The 19,315-nt window shown below is 37.0% G+C and overlaps 3 protein-coding genes across 4 annotated transcripts; 2 read left to right on the forward strand and 1 right to left on the reverse strand.

Annotated features, from left to right (window-relative positions):
* The first annotated feature begins 1,989 nt into the window (after positions 1–1,989).
* On the forward strand, positions 1,990–5,328 carry vbp1 (von Hippel-Lindau binding protein 1). 2 transcript variants are annotated; one of them, XM_058781438.1, is made up of 6 exons: positions 1,990–2,147; positions 2,426–2,550; positions 2,784–2,850; positions 3,057–3,155; positions 3,611–3,749; positions 4,719–5,328. In XM_058781438.1, exons 1-6 carry the CDS (start codon positions 2,067–2,069, stop codon positions 4,793–4,795), a joined length of 588 nt encoding a protein of 195 aa, XP_058637421.1. In that variant the 5' UTR covers positions 1,990–2,066; the 3' UTR covers positions 4,796–5,328. The 2 variants fall into 2 exon arrangements, with proteins under 2 accessions (XP_058637421.1, XP_058637422.1); XM_058781439.1 differs by lacking the exon at positions 1,990–2,147 and adding an exon at positions 2,189–2,312.
* Positions 5,329–5,697: 369 nt separating this feature from the next.
* Positions 5,698–10,432, reverse strand: rab39bb (RAB39B, member RAS oncogene family b). Its single transcript, XM_058781437.1, has 3 exons — positions 10,030–10,432; positions 9,029–9,255; positions 5,698–7,615 (listed from the first exon to the last, which is right to left on the reverse strand). Exons 2-3 carry the CDS (start codon positions 9,241–9,243, stop codon positions 7,189–7,191), a joined length of 642 nt encoding a protein of 213 aa, XP_058637420.1. The 5' UTR covers positions 9,244–9,255; positions 10,030–10,432; the 3' UTR covers positions 5,698–7,188.
* A 1,738-nt stretch (positions 10,433–12,170) lies between these two features.
* zgc:162171 (uncharacterized protein LOC565931 homolog) lies at positions 12,171–17,703 on the forward strand. Its single transcript, XM_058781436.1, has 4 exons — positions 12,171–12,735; positions 15,700–15,980; positions 16,087–16,288; positions 17,267–17,703. The coding sequence occupies exons 1-3, from the start codon at positions 12,543–12,545 to the stop codon at positions 16,285–16,287; spliced, it is 675 nt and encodes a 224-aa protein (XP_058637419.1). The 5' UTR covers positions 12,171–12,542; the 3' UTR covers position 16,288; positions 17,267–17,703.
* Positions 17,704–19,315: the final 1,612 nt, after the last annotated feature.

Here is a 19,315-nt window from a genome sequence, read left to right on the forward strand (position 1 = left end):
CACGTGACAGTCACGTGGTGTCGGCACCGTCTCAAGTCGGACAAAATTTCTAACCGGCATGCTCTGCTTCAAGTCGGAATTTGATCGATCTGTGCAGCGCTGCGTTAAGTCGAACGCACCTAGTATCTGGTTCAAACACACAAACATCAGCGCCGTTTCCTTTACATTATAATGCGTTAGAATTGTTTTCTTTTTATCGTAATTTATATATTAAGGTCAAATTTTTGATTTGATGTGAAGCAAATACTTAAATTGCACTAACAAAACTTACTTTTACTTCCAATTAACTAAATAATATACTTTAGAGACAGAAAAGTAAATATTTTAAGTCGGATCAAGTATAAAATGTTTTTTAGAGTAACAACAAGGCATATGCACTTTTTTCAGTGTGAGTCACCTTATCAACAGAACCTCCAGCCTCTGTATTAGCACAGCAGCCAAATTATATTTCAGGCAAGCAGGTTTGTCTAACACACTCTTGGTACAGAATTTATAGTCAGTTCAGTCTGCCCGAAGCAACCTGAGGTTACGTGCTAAGCTCAAGGGCATTGCTCATAGCTCACTCTCTGACTCAGTCAGCAGCCTTTTAATTAGTTAAACTACCATTGATTAGTCAGGGTACACATTCATTTTTGTGCAAGAAAACAAAGCTGTGAGGGACAGATGTACAGTCTGTTGTTATTGTTACAACATATGCTTTCCAGAGTTGTTGGTTGTGAGGATTTCAAAAAATTCAGTGTTGCATAGCAATCAACAGCAAGTTACAAAAAGATATTCAACCAAAAAACGAATTAGCAAAGAATTATATATGGCATGTATGCTGACTAAGGTACATACCACACACATCTACTTCCTTTTAGTATTGTACTTATCCAGTTTTATTGTGGTGAGAGATACAGAAATTTATCAATGAAAATATTCAGTGTTCAAGACCTCTTTTATACTTTTATGAGAAAAGTACTTTTACTTTTATTCAATAATTTGCTTATATGTGACCCTGGACCACAAAACCAGTCATAAGGGTTAATTAATCATTAACCCTGAATAAATGAGCTTTCCATCAATGTATGGTTTGTTAGGATAGGACAACATTTGGCCAAGATACAACTATTTGAAAATCTGGAATCTGAGGGTGCAAAAAATCTAAATATTGGCAAAATAAAATCGCATTTAAAGTTGTCCAAATGAAGTTCTTAGCAATGCATATTACTAATCAAAAATTAAGTTTTTATATATTTATGATAGGAAATTAACATATGAAACATGATCTTCACTTAATATCCTAATGATTTTTTTGGCATAAAAGAAAAATCTATAATTTTGACTGATACGATGTATTGCTGGCTACTGCTACAAATATATGAATGGTTTTGTGGTCCAGGGTCACATATTTTGACCAAATTTGATAATTAAAAAAAACAACAACTTCACTTTTATAGCACTTTTTATTTATTTGTTTTTGTAGTTGTTTTTATATGCATAATTATACAATGAAAATTTCCACACACACAAAAAAAACATTTACCGAGGTCCTTCACACCCAAACATATGCATGCAGTGAAGGTCTGTACTTAAGGTGGCAGTAACATTAGACATTCGTGTTGTTGTATTGCATCGTTTTAGTATGCAGAACAGAGAGCTGACTCAATATCATTGAAAAATCGAACTGAAGACAAATGGCCATTGTATTTATCTTGGTTTTTTTTCATGTCACCCTATGCATGAGATCACACTTCTGGCTCGCCAACAACGGTATACGTCACGGCCAGCGCCTCGTGCTCTTTCTGAGGATGGTTTGGGCGACACTGACATCTGCTGGTTGATTTGTTAAGTTGCAAAGCCTACAACACATAAGTTCCCCAAGACCAAGGTACTGAATTTGAACTTAAAGAACATTTTCAAACACATTTAATGAGATAATGACCAGATGAAAACATCAGTGGGCCCTAAAAATACATTGACTGACTGTTAGAGACAGATGCCGTTACTTTTATTATGCAGGCAGCGCTCGTGCGTAAGAACAGCGGGCGCGTGCGTGAAGAGGAAGAGCCGTGAGTCTCTCCAAAATGGCGACGACCATAGAGAGTGGCAATGCAGGAGCTGCAAATAAGAAAAAACACCTCGGAATCCCCGAAGCAATATTTGTGGTCAGTGGGAATATGGCATATAGTTAATTTTCATGTCCGTACTGTCGACAGTTTCCCGTGAAAGCGGTGTGTTGGTGTTTAACGGCTTTCTTAAGTAGAAAGCGCCCAGCTCTTCTCCTTATAAGGCTTTGCTTGCTCATGTCTTGAAGGTGCAGTGAGCTTTAGGTGACGGATAACACACGATTAATCAGTATTTAAGTACTTCATAGGATGTAATTCATTAAGAAAGCCCATGAGATGTTGTTAATGAGATGTGAACTGTAACTGTGGTTCTGTAGGAAGATGTGGATGCATTCATGAAGCAGCCGGGCAATGACACAGCAGACGCCGTGCTCAGGAAGCTGGATGAACAGTATCAAAAATATAAATATATGGAGCTCAATCTGGGCCAGAAGAAACTCAGGTGTGGTTATGATCTATTCTACGCTGTGGAGTAATAGGCAATGATCAGTTTCTGTGTCAATGCTAAAGGAGGCTTTTTCAAACACAGAATATGTTTGTATAATTGGCTATCAGTTTCCTTCCTATTGTTGTTCTTTTGTTATAAGGAACAAATAAAAAATCAGATTCATTACTCAGAGTAAGCATAAAATGTTGTCGCTAATTCCACTTGACTCTGATATTTTTTGTTTTTAGGTTGAAAAGCCAGATCCCACAAATCAAACAGACGTTAGAAATCCTACGGCACATGCAGAAAAAGAAGGTAAGCCTATCACAATATCTAACTCCCATATCTCCACGTATGTAAATGGCTGGAGGGAAGCAAATCAAAGATCAACTCTCTAATGCCTAAAAATGTGCTTTTAAATGATTTTTTGACAATTGTTTTTTTTTTTTTTACCTCTCACACTTTGTCTAATCTATTAATTGATTGTTTTCCTGTTCTTAATTATGCATATCCAATCACAGGACACTACAGATCCCATGGAGACACATTTTCTGTTGGCTGATAACGTCTATTGCAAAGCCTCTGTCCCACCCACAGATAAAGTGTGTTTGTGGCTTGGGGTAAGTGTTGACTACTGTGTGTCATTGTATTAATAGTGAACATGAAATAAACAATTGATCATATTTAATTTCTTAACCAACAGTTATATCTCCAGACACAGATAATTTACAGATGGATAAAATCAGGCTGCTCTTCTTCTTTTCTTTTTTTGTTCACCTGAGTTGGTCAATTAGAAATACATCATATTATGTAAATAACATGAGTTGGGACTTTAATATTACTGTTTTGACATTTTCAATATTCAAAGTGTTGATGTTTACTGCCTTTAGCTTTTCCTTTTTAGACTACTGTGCAACTCAGTTGTGTTGTAAGAGGGTTGGTGGGGGATTGTATAGCTTAAGCTCCTCATGAACTGATGAAACCGTTTGCATGGTTAGCAGTGTATCACATGCCTGTCTGTTAATTGTTAATGTGACAAACTAGCTGATAGCTATGGTTTGTGTTTGTGTACCAGGCTAATGTCATGTTGGAATATGATATTGATGAGGCCCAGGCGCTGTTGGAGAAGAACTTGGCTACAGCTTCCCGGAATCTGGACTCTCTGGAAGAGGACCTGGACTTCCTTAGAGACCAGTTCACAACCACTGAAGTCAGTATCCTTAAACAATGGCAAATATATAGAGAGACTCAGGTTTGTATTTGTTCTTTTCCATAATTATTTGATTATTTGATTTCTTTACCTAAAATCTTTTAAATGTAATAATTGTCTTGTAAATGTGAATGTAAATGTCAGATCAGTAGCTTGTCAAATAGACACACTACCATTCAAAAGTTTGGGCTTGGCAAGATGTTTTAATGTTTTTTTTAAAGAAATTCTCTTATACTCACTAAGGCTGTGTTTATTTGATTAAAAATACAGCATAACAGTAATTTTGAGAAATATCATTACAATTTAAAATATAATTTTCTATTTTAATATATTTTAAATTATAATTTATTCCTATGACCCCTAACCTTTGAACAGTAGTTTATGCATGCATCTAAAAGACATTAAAGTGTTCACTATTTGCTTTTAGTGCAGTATTTGATGTGTAGAGCAGCGGAGAGCATTGAGACACTTCCTTTTGTTGCTTATCAAATATGTAATAATGAATTTTGTTTAGATTTAGCAATGAGGCCAGCTGTGAAAGAGATGGAGTTATGCACCAGCACCATTTTGGTGGAAAAGAAGGAATAGTGTCATAGCAATAATGTGATTGGAAACGGTGATATTTATCAGTGCAGATATTTATGTATGTTTAGTCGGTTATGTGATCAGCGAGTGAGTCAAGTGAAATATTTCTTTATGAAATTCATATCACATTCTATCTCAGCAAACTGTGATGTATTTTAATGGTTAGTCAGACATTTGTTTGACATCTGTAGATTTCGTTCAAGGAAGAACTCATATCAGATACAGGCCATAAGTGTCACCTGTTGTCACCACCTGTTAGAATCCGTTAGTGAAAGTTTTGTTGAAGACTCTCGTGTCATCTGAGTGTAACATGCTCTTTCAAGTGGCAGTGTAAAAGGAAATACTTGCCAACTTTTTCAGATCCCCCCCTTAACCGCTACTCTCCCAGATATGGCACGTGTTTACAATTGGGATGTCAAGAGAAGGAGCAAAGACAACCTCCTCAAATCTGCTGAGCGGTCCTAGAAGAGGAGGCCTAGTTTGGTCCCACCCCACCCAAAATACTTCCCCATCAGAACATTCACCCCTGTATATCTGTTTGCACCAACACCAACTGTTATCTATTGATTTATTACTTTTTAAAGTATTTTTTCAAGTAAAAAGGTGAAAAACATCAAACAAAAGTAATAATGGTAGTTTTCTTTTCTTTTTTTAATGATGAATTATTAGTTGTTTAAGTGGGGGCCTCTCTTCACAGGGTCTACACATTTGTCTTCCTCTGTGCTCTTTTTCCTCTCATTTGTTGTTTGGTAAAATTCTGAAATGTCTGTTCTGTTAAAGCAAAACTGTTTAAACTCGTATGGCCCTCAAATTTCTTTCTGTGGAATTTTTCTTGCCAAATGTTGGTGAGATCTTTGTTGAAATGCAGCATGCAGAATATCAGGGGACATTCTGTTTCACTTATCAGCCTCCTTCCTTCTCCACTTCCCTTTTATTCACTCCTCCTCCTCTGATGTCTGTTTTTTCATCTCTTGTCCTTCATCTGTACTCATTTGTCACATTGTAGCCATTAAACACTGAACAAGGAACTAATAATGAAGCGATTTGGGAAAAGGCACAAAATCGATGAGATGGTCTGTGTTTTTAATCTGCGTACAGTAGCTTTTTATAATTCCTCGTCTGATTGAGGTTCTGGCAGTGAGCGGGATGAATACGCTTTGATGAATCCAACTAATTAAATATGTGCCTGCAAATCCGTCCATTTCTTTCAATCTTTGATAATCACTTGTGCAGTACTGAACCTACAAATTACATGCTTTTGGAGCAGCACACCAGCTGTAATGAAAATATCATTGAACTGTACAATGACCCTCAGTTTCTACAAGTCGTGTGTGGAATGTTAATGAAGTTATAATATACAACCAGAACATTTTTATCATGTTATTTTAATCTGTAGTACATTTCAAGTTCCCTTGATGAAGAGGTACAGGGTGTCTCAAATTCACTGAAACAGTAGTGTTTGTACAGCCAGTCCTTGCAAATCCACATCAGCCACAAAAAGCTTACAGAGCGAGCAAGTGGTCCACCCAATCCAAACACCTCTGGTTCTTACCTGAGACCCCTTCTCAGCCATGTTTTGAAATGGCTTCATGTTATCCAATAATGTGACAGATTAACTACTCAGCCAATTGTGCACTATTATGGACAGTATCGACACATCTTCTCCAGTCAGATTCGAGAAAGCGACTATGGATATATTTGTGAAGAGTGAAGAGCAAGTCATTTAAAAAAGTAAAGATGTTATAGATGAATAAAGTAAGGGTTAAATACATGGCAATGCAAGCTCTATAGATACAGATATCTTGTGTGAATGTGTACAAGTTCAATGGTCCTCGCTGGGCGATTAGAAAACCTATAGGAAGAGCTTGCTTTTTTCACATTAGATAGTACAATCACAAGCTGTAACATCAGAAACACTCTTTGGGATAAAAGGTGTAAAAGATGTACTTAAGTACAACTGATTAAGATTTCCTTGTAATTCTGGTGAGCACCAGAGGCCTCTTGTGGTAATGTGTGATAAGTGAAATGTTAATATTTGTAAAGTAATGCATGTTTATTAATCCATCTGGGCCTCATGGATGTACTTTCAGTAGTTTCTTATGAATCTCTGTATTAGATCATAAAATGAACCTCCTGGGTGACATGATGGATTATCATATCACTTGACGTGTATCTCGCACCATTTCAATTACAATTGAAAATCTAGTTTTGTTCATATGGGAATCATTACAGATTGTGTTTTTTCAGTCTGGAAATTCATGTAGTATATTGCAGTATGTCTCCTTCCCTTTGTCTTTACTAAAATAATCAGACACTTGACACCTTCAGCAGTCAAATGTTTCAAGTCTTGAAATCTTTGAGTCAACAGAAACGCATATCCCATCATTCATCGTTAAAGTCAGCAAGTAAAACTTGTGTTAGTCGGTTATCTGCCCCATGACACAACCAGTAGAAGACACCTGGAACAAGCTTATTCTCGATACGGGAGATGTCCAAAGCCAGAGCATCTTCATTTGGGAAGTCTTAACTTTCGTGGCTGAACAGAATGAATGAGAGATGTTACAAAGTGCAGATAGAGTTCTGACCTGCCTTTCAGCAGGAGTTCTGCAATAACGTTTCATTCTTAGCAGTTCAATTTGGCCATTTACAAGATTGTGTGATTCGGGAAATGAGCAAAGTAGTATAGAAAGTGAAGCAATATGGCATGGTGGGACTCATTTAGGCATTCAGCAGGCAGGAAAGGGGTGATGATGTCATAATCAGGGAGTTGAAGACTGACCCTGTGATTGGAGGAAGCAGGGTTTTTTTGTCCACCAGGGCCCAAATGTTTGATAGGTACCAGGGTGGTGATTACTGACTCAGCAGAAACACCGGCGATCACCCTTTGTCACTTCTTCTGACGAATGCACCACGTTCGGTACAAACCCACTCTTCACTCCCTCCCAACCTTCCTGGATGGTGATCTCCCCACTCTTCACCAGCTCGAATATATCCCGTGTTAGCTCTGTAAAAGCCCTCTCCACGTTTATGGCATCACGTGCTGAAGTTTCCACGTAGCGCATGCCATATGCAGCCGCTAGTTTCTCGGCCTCTTGCCGGCTCACCTGACGCTGTGGTTCCAGATCACATTTGTGGCCGACCAGCAGGAAGACGATGCTGTGGGGCTGCACGTGGCTGCGTGCCTCTTCTAGCCACTCGTGAACGTTCTGGAAGGAGCGACGGTTGGTGATGTCAAAGAGCAGCAGACCTCCCACAGAGTTACGGTAGTATGCTCTGGTAATAGACCTGAAGAAAGCATAACAAAATGAAATATGTTCCTGAATTTGAATTGAGGTAGTATACAGGATGCAGAATTGCAATTAAAATTTGAATGTAAATAAGTAGAATTAATGTCGGCATGAAACGTATTTTCTAAATGCATGTTATTGATCTGATTGTGAACAATTCATCCATGAATATGTATACATTTTTCATAATTTTTTTAATCAAATTGTAATGTCTCAAGCTTTCAATAAAACGAGATTAGTTGGAAATTTCACACCTTGGCATTCAGACCTGCCTCCATCCAATCAACAATTGATGCACTGAACCAAGATGTGTTCTACATTTCTCTCGTCACAATACAGAAGAAAAGATCTCTCACTACTTGTGTTGCATTGTGACTTTTAATGAATTGAAATAAACTAATTATAACTAGAAAGGTAGAAATTTTGTAACAATAGTCTTGAATGATAAAGTCAAATGCCTTGTCTGAAAGAAAAAGTTTTAAAAGTTTATAGATAGATAGATAGATAGATAGGGTATTGTGTAGCATCTAGAAATAAGTAAGGTGATCAAACTGTGTTTATGAGAAATGGAGTGTGGATGTACAACAGAATCTGTCTAGAAACTAGAAATGAATCTGAGAAAGGCGTTTGTGTGTTTGACAGGAGCGGAGAGAACAGGAAATGTAAACCTGCAACAGAAGGCAAAGATGAAAACAAGGTAGATGGAAAAAAAATGTGTAAAAAGGCATCAGAGTGAGACTGTAAAAAAAAGGGTCTGAGCTTGTGTAGGAGTACTGCTGGGAACGCACTGAGCTGTGAAGGATGCCGAGGGGCCTCTGGAGCTACTGACATCACTTTATGTCAGACATTTGTGACATTGTAGAAGGCAGTGATTCACCAATATTTATATTTCCTGTAGGACTTCTGCGAAAAAACTTTTGTTGGTAAAGAGACCTTGAGCTGCATTCATTATCAAATATAGACAGTATCTCTGAATCACCTAGGGTGAATATAAAAAATAAAAAACAATCAGTGACGTGTGAATCAGTCTGTCATCGAGTCTGGGAGAAATACATCAGCACAGATACCATGGAAACACCAATCATGTGGATGGATAGGGACTCCTGATCAGATAAGCTTGATGATTTAACTTAATAAGGTGGAGGTTTCTTTTGATGTGTAAGCAACTATTTGACAATGTACAATAGTTAAATATGTAAAATAATGTGCCAATCAGCATAAAAACATTTTGGAATTAGGGGTCTATAGATTTTCATTTTATGAGGTAAACCACCTAAACAACTTTATATAAAATGTAGTCATCCACCCTATGAACAATCAATAAATTATTGGACAGTTAGGCTATTTACAGTGATGCAGAATCATGAGAACGGTCTAATGTAACATAATCCAAGATAAAGATTTACAATACCTGAAGCGTTCCTGGCCTGCAGTGTCCCAAATCTGCAGTTTAATGCGTTTCCCAGGTTCAATCTCCACCAGGCGAGAGAAAAAATCTACCCCGACTGTTGGGTCTGACACCTGTGCGAAGCGGCCTTCTGTGAATCGCCTAATTAAACACGATTTTCCAACAGTGGAGTCCCCAATAACAATCAGTCGAAATTGGTAAAGCCAAATTGCCTCCATGTTTATTCAGGTCTGTCAAAGCAAAAAGAAGTGAAGTGAATTAGATGCTGCCAAAACATGCGTTTGTGATTTCTAATTCCAAGGACAGAACAGAAAAGAAAAAGACGCATTCTTTATTTTATTCATCCACATTTTTATGTGAACCTGCTTTACAGTTATCTAAAAGGAGAAAATAGAGTGAATTTCTCTTTAAAGCTTTTGTAACCTCTTCTGAGGATGTGTTATTCTGTAGTTATTCTCTGTCCTTGCTTTCTGTGCGAAGGTAGTCGAAGCACAACATTTTCCTTTCAGAGTTTGATTTTAAGGCTTGCATCAGTTATGATAAGGATCTGGTGGTGTATTCTTTATCTATTACTAAAGTTCATCTTAAGATGTGACTTTTTTTTTTTAATATAGCAAATATATAGCCAATTTTATATAATTACCATACTATTTTAGTATTAACTTAATGCTCTTTTTCAGTAATGGAAGAACATATAGGCTACACATAATAATTTGTTTTAATGCAATATGTGTTTATATGTTCTTAGTCACGTGCAACTGAATACAACCAGTTTAACAGCAACATGACCTACTGACATTAGGCTGTGTGATGCCTGTTAGATTACTGAGATTTCACTGAGGCTCGCCTGGTAGCTGGACTACAGTAGCTGGCTATCGTTGGCCTTGTCATAATAACGATTACTACTCTCTGTTCTATATCTACAAAACAGACAACTGTTTAACAAGCGTCTTTGTGTAGAAGAATCTGTGTAGAGGGTCCCTTATTCGGTGCTCTTTACTTACGTTGTTTTTGTTTGGTCGGTTCAAAGCTACCAAACGGCAGATTCCATAATCTTTAAAGGATTGAAGCTTCTTTAGAAACCGCTGGATGAAACGACGGACATAAACTATTTACATAACATACCGTATAATAAACAAAACATTCGTCTCAACAGAAAAAACAAACAAACAAACAAACAGGTGCAAACCAAACAGCGCCGTGTAGGCGGTCTATTTGGCTTAGATGTTGCTAATGATGAGTCGGCGTGTTGTTGAAATGATCCCTGCCTGGATCAAAGTCGCGTAAAAGTCAAAGATGATTTATGCCTGTCATGTTTTGATCCACGCTTGGAAGATGGAGAAATGTTTGGATGTTTTGTGCTGATGAAATGGAAGCGACAGTAGAAGCATCATATAGCCTGACTCATCCCGCATCAGCACCAGTACCACAATCCTCCTAATAGCAGCCATCGCCTCGCAGACAGTAAATATTTCAATGCTTTCTTTCTTTGACTCACTTATGTTGTTTCATACATAATTTTATGCTGATCTTGGGGAACATAGGCCTACTGAATGTTTTTTTTTTTTGCATATAAATAGATGGATGATAGCATGGCCGTAGCCAGGCTTTGAAAATTAGTGAGGTCCGGATGGGGGGATGGTTGGGGGGAGATTGGATGCTATAATAACCTCTTATTATAGAATTGTGCTATAATAACCCCTATATATATACAACTCATTATACACTATTAACACTTTAAAATAGACAGAAATTTTTGTGAAAGAAAGAAGTTTTCTCTGTTTTGGAGGGATTTTAATTTTTAAATCATACCCTATTTATTGCATCAAAATTTGTTAATACATTTCTATAGTTATGGGGTGGATAATTTTATCAGTTGTTTATTATACATGCAACAATACTGTTATAGTTTTTATTTATAACCATTGCGGTGTAGCTGATAACTTTGTCTAGTGCTCTTATAAATGTTTATAGCATGATTTGTGAAAATTTAACTGCTATGAATGACTTGGCATATACTTCTTCATAGTGTTTGCATATTTCATTTTATTCTGTAACCTACTTTTTCTACAGATCTCTGCACTAGTGTTGAATGCTACTGTTTTTGACAGCGTTGATAACGTTTCTGACAGATAATATGAATTTTTTTTTATTTTATTTTTTTGCGTTTCCTTTATCGAATGTCGTAGGGTAGGCTATGTCAGAAATGGGCTTTTTTGATTACTGGTGATTACGGCGATGCAGTGTTGCCAGATATTGCTATTAAGATAAGCAAAAGCCCATCAGTAAATAAAAATAAACTGAATATATTACAAATCTTTTGCAAATAAGATAAGATAAAGATATCGCTGACCCTAAACCGCAAGGTCCTACATTATTAACTTTCTAAAGTGTCAAATTAAGCGGGAAAGACAAGTCAAAAACGTGCATATTAGCTGGATTTGGCAACACGGAGACTGCGCTCGCGTCCTCACTCGCAACTCTCTCAAGCCTCGTTCACTCCGCCAGCGTCCCGCAGCGATCATTTTCATACCACGGACGCTAAACATTCTTGCAAACTGTCTAAACTGAATTATACATACAGACATATGAGGAGTTTAATAGCAAATTGGTCATTCAGAGAACAAATTTTATTTTTGAACATGAAAAATTTACCGAGGATCGGACCTCGGTGACCTCATAGCTGGCTACTGGCCTGGATGATAGGCCTATAGGTTTTCAATTAGCCTACTTTAAAAGTGCCAGATTTGAATGTTTGATTATGCTACATCCTTTTGTTTTTAATTGAAAACTGTCCCACTTTTCCAGTTGATCTATCCCACTTCTAAAAATCGTCTAAACGAATAAAGTCTTTCAGTGTTACATTGAAATTATTTTAATTTTATTGTTTTGATAAATATAGCCTACATTTAGAACGGTTAAACCGTCACAAAAAACAAAACAAAAAAAACAAATAGTATAGGCATAGTCTACTCCTTCTTGGGTAAACTAATCTTCCTTTAAATTTACTTATAAGTAGGCTATACATTTTCTATATATACATAGGCGATTTACATTTCTCGTGCGCCATCTATTTCTAGTTTTACGAGCAGACGAATCCGATAACCAGTACGACGGGAATTGTAGTTTATTCTCGAGACTAAACCCTGCACTAAAATCTCCAGTCCTGAAGTTTAGTTAGGCACACTGTGATGATCAGCAGTATATGATATTTGGCTTGAATGACTCGACAGCGGATCCACAGAGAGATGAAAAGTTGTCGACAGTCAGGCAAATGAAGTGCGAAACTTCTGATCTCTTGAAGAAATGCTTTTTTGAAACGCACTATTTGACAGCTGTGAGGCGCGCGCCCTCAACTCCAACGATACTCAGTGAATTTTTTTCGCTTTGTTTGTCATTTTTTCGATCCGCGAAAACTTAGATGCAGCAAGGACTCCGCCCAGCACGACTTTAATTTTGCACGAAACAAAAGCTTTCTTTCTTTTGGATAAAAGTGTCATGTACTCTGACTGTTGAAATGCAGCAGGAGCGGTTACTCAAAGTCCTTGTCATTGGAGATTTAGGTGTGGGGAAGACTTCCATCATAAAGCGTTATGTGCATCAGGTTTTTTCTCAACATTACCGCGCGACTATCGGTGTAGATTTTGCTCTGAAAGTCCTGAATTGGGATCACCAGACAGTAATTCGACTGCAGTTGTGGGACATCGCAGGTCAGTTACTTAAGTTATGTATAGTTCCTTGTCTTTGCCTACAATGTTAATGATTGTCACTGCTTTATCTAAAAAGTCAATAGGCTTATGTAAATAAATGAGCATATGGGTAGTTGAGAGGAGCCTTCAAGCGATAGCCTATGACATGATGTACCGCTTCTAAAAATATTCTACACAACATTTTCTGATTCTTGTATGGCTATTATATCATCCATGCCATTTTGGACCTCAAACTCAAACACTAAAAGATCATGCCTATGATATCTGTCAGCTATATACATTTATACATAAAAAGGCTGTTTCAGTCAAGTTTAATTAGTTGTCTTAAAAATCAATGTGGTGCCAAAATCTGCAGTAATACACTTTAACTTTATATTTACTGATGAAAAAGAGCAAAACTCACAAAATACAGTATAAATTAAGTTTTGTGACACATTAAATGGATGGAAGCAAAACCGTTTAGATAAAAAGATAAAACTTTTTTTTTTTTACAGTGTTTACAAAAAGAATAAGATGTCAGACAAGTTTCAGCCCTTTCTAACCTTAATTTTCCTAGCAGTGGAAATGCACCACATAATATTATTCCTTGGAAAAATAAACACACACAGTATAGAAATATGGAAAGAGATAAAAAAAAAAAAAAAAAATGTTACTGGAGTAATGCTTTTAACACTTGGCTTGAACAATGCCATTACAGTCCATAACATGCCTTGTTTGAGATTTTCCTGCTCTCAGCTGGTGTATGTGACGTCACAGTGGTATGAATCCCTCTCTGTGTTTATACTCTGAATAAACGGAAGCACAGGGATAGGAATGTGTCTCGTGTTTATATTCACCGGTCTCGTGCTCATATTGGTCTCATGTGAAGGTCCTCACATCACCTACTGGTGGAAAACACTATAAATACTTTACCTCTCACGCACACACAAAAACACACCAACTCAGGACAAAACATTCCCACATGGCCTACAGATTGGAAAACTCATATATCTACATAATTCTATTTTCCAGGTTTACGATAAAAAAAATAATGTTACATTAACAAAAACTGGAAAGATTTAAATAAAGGTTTCTATTAGCATAGTTATTGACTGTGTTATGAGTGGCTCCTGTGCCCCTGAGCTTGAATTTAACTCCGAGCGTCTGGAAGATTGCATGACAGTCATCCCTAATTGAATGCAGTAGTTTTATGACCTCACCCAGGACCTCATACAAATCGAATTTCAAGGTACTCCACTGTGAACCCTGAATATTAGCTGTGAAAGTATAATTGGCCTCAGTTCGCCTTAATATTTGCCTTGATAATGCATTAATAGAGGTTAGGTCCATTTAAGATCCTCCACAAAAGAACTGTTCTCATTGTAAAACCTTGCCAATCCGGTCATGTCTTTTTCTATTTGGTGCTATGAAATCAGGATTAAAATGTATGTAACCTTGATGATGCAAGAGTTGGAAACAATGCAGTACTGTAGGTAAACATTGAAGCTAGTGCACTGTGGAGAATGATTGTGTCATATCAAAATTTAAAAGTTCCCAGACTAGCTAAGAACATTTATTGACATAATATTGTATGATTTGATTCAATTCAATTCAATTCAAGATATATTCAGTTTAGCAGACATAATAAACATGTTAGGCAATGATTACAGTTTGTGTTTGTAATTATTACAGTATAGGGATAATATACGTATGTCCATCCAAAGTTGTATGTGAGTAATACTGTATATTAATATAAATTTAATGAGTTAGCTAGCATAGTGTGTCTTTCTGCCGAAAATGTGTTTAGAAAAATACTGTACTATACTGTCATCACATCACTATAGGTGTCCCATCAGCATGACTGGGTACAGTTAGTTAACCATGTGAACAGGACAATTGTGAACTGTGTTCAAATGGAAATGCATCTGTCTGCTCTGTCATTTGTGATATGGGAAGATGTTTATGTTGTCTGCAGTCAAGGAATGTATTGTGAAAAATTCAAGACCAGTACAACAAGGGAACAAAAATTACTTAAAGTCATCCAAGATGCAGATGAGGTTGTCTCTTTGTCTGAACCAGGGGTAGGCAACGTCGGTCCTGGAGTGCCGCTGTCCTGTAGAGTTTAGCTCCAACCCTAATCAAACACACCTGAACAAGCTAATCAAGGTCTTCAGAATTACTAGGGCTACAGGCAGGTGAGGTTTTTTCAGGGTTGGAGCTAAACTCTGCAGGACATCGGCACTCCAGGACCGACGTTGTCTACCCCTGGTCTGAACAGAATTTGCACACCAATGAATCCTCTGCAGTGAATGGGTGCCTTCAGAAAGTGAGTTCAAACAGCTAATAAAAACATCACAATAATACACAAGTAATCCACACAATTACAGTCCATCAGTTAACGTCTTGTGAAGGAAAAATCTCTGAATGTTCATTATCTTTTAATTTCAAAACCTTGCTTCAAGCCTCTCCATAATTTTGCTTTCTCCAGAGAAAAAACCATCTTGACTAAATTAGAAAAATATGGACAGATCAAGCACCGTATACACCGTTGTAAGCGAAAATAGTTCTAAACAAATATCGGTCGGTGGATTTGTTGAGAGGACAACAGGGGAAGAAGCATTACTATAGATAATAGAAGCGGTGGTTTAAAGTTAAAATGGATGTGTTTCTTACAAACATGCAGTTTTCCAGTTCACTGTACATTAATTAATGGACTGGAGTCTTGTGGAATATTGTGGTGTTTTATCAGCTGTTTGAACTCTCATTTCTGATGGCACCCATTCACTGCAGAAGATCCATAAGTAAGCAAGAGATGCTAATGCTAAATTTCTCAAAATCTGTTCATATAAATAATCAAACTCATCTACATCTTGGATGGCCTGAATGTGAGTAAACTTTAAGCTAATTTTTACTTTTGAGTGAACTATTCATTTAAATAACATTCACAGAAACTATCTTACACTTTTTTTCCCTACTTATTCTCAGGACAAGAGAGGTATGGAAACATGACACGTGTGTACTACCGAGAAGCCGTTGGGGCGCTGGTGGTTTTTGACATGACTCGTGCTTCCACCTTCCAAGCTGTGTTGAAATGGAAAAAAGATCTTGATTCTAAAGTTGCCCTTGGCAATGGGCGTCCTCTACCAGCTGTCCTGCTGGCCAACAAGAGCGACCAACAGAGACATGGGTTGTGTTCCAAACTGCCCAAACTCGACCATTTCTCCAGGGACCATGGTTTTGTGGGGTGGTATGAGACGTCTGCGAAGGTACTAAATTATAGGCTATATATTTTATTATATTACCCTAGCTACTGGCTAGATGCCTCTTCGAAAAGACATTTCTATTCATATTATATTTTCTTATTTTTAACAGGACAACACAAACATTGATGCTGCCATCATGTGTCTTGTAGAAAATATAATGGCCATTGACACGGAGGCTGTTCCTGTGGAATCAGACCCTAGTGTACTGATCCTCCCTGCTTTTGATTATAACCTAAAAGAGCGCAGTGACTCTAAATGTTCTGTCTGTACAGCATTCCAGTCCAGCAGAAAACCCCACAGTGAATTATAGGGTGAGATGATGAAAAGAACACTGAACAGAGTGGGAAAGATAAATATAGAGAGAAAAAGAGAGAGAACGGTCACACCCTTTGTTGGGCCCTCAGATTGTGCTGATGTAAGACGTTGTGGGAAAGAAAAAACCATGAAGCCTTAACACTTATATGCACTTACATTTACACATACCAAAAACAACAATGTCATCAATAAAACATCCAGCGTTTACACAGAGTTTTCTCTGATAAATACTTAATGTTATAGACTTGCAACTAAATGAGGCTCTTGTGGCTATACTGCAGCAGAAGAGCAGTGTGCACACATTTGCCTCGACTTTGTGTCTGTTAAAACCTCCGACTTAAGCTCTGCCTCCTAAAAATGTGTGCATGCATTTGTGATCGCGTAGGGTGTGCTATTTTAAACAGAGTCAACAGCAAGCTTGTACACGATACTTGAAGCTTTAAAAACGCAGTTAAATAGTCCATTATTGCTTATCAACTTAAGATAAATGCAGATCGCAGATGACAAGCATATCTGATCCAACTATGTTTTTTTTCTTTAGAGATATGCCTGCACATGACCATTTTTATACATAATAGCTGATACAAAAGAAAATAATATATTTATTTTGTATATAAGGTTTATATCAAGGATCAAGGATGATGTAAGATCTTGAAATGATAGTGTCTTCAATTCAAAGTTAAGCAGTCATGTGCCAGCATACAAAATGAATACCATTAGTGTGAATAATCAGCAGTGGATTCACACAGTCAAGTGTAATGTGTGTTTGTGCGCATATGTAGGTAAAAAAAAATGAAAGCATTAGCATCAGACAAGTAATTGCGCAGAAGTGTCTCGGCTGACACTGAGGAGGCGCGTGCCTAGTGTTTAAATGTGTCTCTGGATGTTTGAGTGTTTTTTATGTCATGACCCATATGCTTACTGTCTGCTCACAGCAGTAATTTTGCACCATGTCTGTTTTGTCTGACTTGCAGAGGTTTTTCTTCAGCACCTACCAACCATGCTTCAGTGCCCATAATTTATGGATCTCCACAGCTCTCTTACTAAATAAGCCTCACTTTTTGACATGATTTGAGCAGGTGTTTTGGATGGTGTAACTCTATCTGTAAAATTGCATGTATCTTGTAGCTATAATTTAACATCTCACAATACAGTAATCATATGTACATTTTTTATTTCTCTTTGCTTGTTGGACTGCTTAAGTACCACGTAACAGTATGCCACATGGAGCGTGTCTAACAGTGACCTTTACTAAGCCTACATTTTATGCAGCATACATGATGATGAATAATTTTATGGCAATTTATATGTGACAATTAAATGTTTCAGCAAAAAAAGAAAAAGAAAAGAAATGGCATTTTGTGTCACTGAACATATGTGTATGCAATGGCTTGAATAATGAAAAGCTTTAACCAACCTTTACTGTGTTTTTTCTCTTTTTTCAGCCTTACTGTATTAGCATATATAAACATTTTGATATAATAATAATAATAAATAATACAGTAATTAAAAGGTATGTAATTATTTTAGATATTTTGATTTCATTGGACATAATATTAAAAAGATTTGAAGTGGTGTCCCCAGATTATGCATAAACCCTGTTACTATCCTAATTCGCTTTTATTAAAAGGATGATCATTTCTATAAATTATAGCATAATAATACAATTTTTTTAGGCTGGTCAGAAGGAGGTGGATTTAATTAGTCAGCCTACTTACCATTTTATACAGCAAACAACTGTATAATATCAGAGCTATTAGTTATTATAAATTATAATTTACAAACATAATCTTCGAGTGATACAATGTTTAAAATCTAATTCCCATTTCGTACAATGACTGGCGTCACTTCAGAAGAACCCTCAGAAAACAGGGGAAACTTGGGAACATCACACAAATTCAATGCAATGAACAACTGAGGCGTGATTTCATTCAAGCGTTATGTGCAAATGAAGGCTTTTGAGATGTAATTGCACATGTTATCATTTGGAACGATTTGGTGGTGAGCTGCACGGGCTAATGACACAGAGAGAGAGCATTATTTCACGCCTATAGAAGTACTGTATTTCCAGCCTTGGGCAGTAATTGTAGGTCTGAGAGCATCCCCGGCGAATGTGTATTGATCGCTTTACAGGTAGCCTGTCCTGTATTGTAGTGGGGGAACGTGAATAGGGAAGCGATGAGGATATTTGCTCCTTCGACACTCCAGCAGAAGGATGCGATAATGTCACGGCGCGTCGTGGTTACGGAATGATCAAAGGGAATTCCGTAAAAGTGCGTTGGACAGCAAACTGTTACCGGCTTTCCTGCTTATCGAAAGGTTAACGACTGTCGGGACCAAATCACCTTGGGAAAAAACCGGGAAGGGAGGCGGTGCAAGAAAGCAAGATGTTTTCCTGAAATCAAGTTTGAGCAGATATTTTGGTAAGTAGCACACTTAAGAGAAACGTTATGTCAGAAAGGATTCATCAAAAGTAATTTGGAATTTGTAAAAATAAAATGAAATGAATTTAAATTGATGTTTTGCTGTATTTCCCAAAGACGATTCAGCCCAGCGGTAAAGTCTCCATAATGCTGTGGATGGATACAGAATTGCTGCTTCTGTTTATTTTTCCATTGATTTCAGGTACTGCCTTGGATCCTCTTACTTATAAAATATTGTTCATATGTTGTGTTTATTACTGCCTTTTATTAGACAGCCAGCTGTCTTGCTCTCTATTTATTCATATTTGTTCATTCATATATATATTTTTTAAATAGTTGTAGCACACTGTTTGTTTATTGTATCTTTTATATTTTATAGAAGTGTTAATTAATAAAGTGTTTTAGTAGATTTTAGGGTGGCATACAATTAAAAAGACCAAACATTAAAATGAAAACATACAATTAATTTCTCCATTATTACATATGCTATCTCTAAACAGTACTACAAAGTACACAATACTGTACATGCATGTTATAGCCTACAATACACTGTACAAAAGGAGATGGTCTTAGCCTTTTAAAATATATATTAATTAGATA

This window comes from Onychostoma macrolepis, chromosome 07 (genome assembly GCF_012432095.1).
Source record: "Onychostoma macrolepis isolate SWU-2019 chromosome 07, ASM1243209v1, whole genome shotgun sequence".
In the NCBI taxonomy this organism is placed as follows: Eukaryota; Metazoa; Chordata; class Actinopteri; order Cypriniformes; family Cyprinidae; genus Onychostoma; species Onychostoma macrolepis.

Coding starts and splice junctions, on each gene's coding strand:
- vbp1 (XM_058781438.1), top strand. CDS start 2,067: ATGGCGACGACCATAGAGAGTGGCAATGCAGGAGCTGCAAATAAGAAA. Junction 2,148..2,425: donor TCCCCGAAGCAATATTTGTG/GTCAGTGGGAAT, acceptor GTGGTTCTGTAG/GAAGATGTGGATGCATTCAT. Junction 3,750..4,718: donor GTTCACAACCACTGAAGTCA/GTATCCTTAAAC, acceptor CTACTCTCCCAG/ATATGGCACGTGTTTACAAT.
- rab39bb (XM_058781437.1), bottom strand. CDS start 9,243: ATGGAGGCAATTTGGCTTTACCAATTTCGACTGATTGTTATTGGGGAC. Junction 7,616..9,028: donor GCAGGCCAGGAACGCTTCAG/GTATTGTAAATC, acceptor TGCTTTCTTCAG/GTCTATTACCAGAGCATACT.
- zgc:162171 (XM_058781436.1), top strand. CDS start 12,543: ATGCAGCAGGAGCGGTTACTCAAAGTCCTTGTCATTGGAGATTTAGGT. Junction 12,736..15,699: donor GCAGTTGTGGGACATCGCAG/GTCAGTTACTTA, acceptor ACTTATTCTCAG/GACAAGAGAGGTATGGAAAC. Junction 15,981..16,086: donor GGTATGAGACGTCTGCGAAG/GTACTAAATTAT, acceptor TATTTTTAACAG/GACAACACAAACATTGATGC.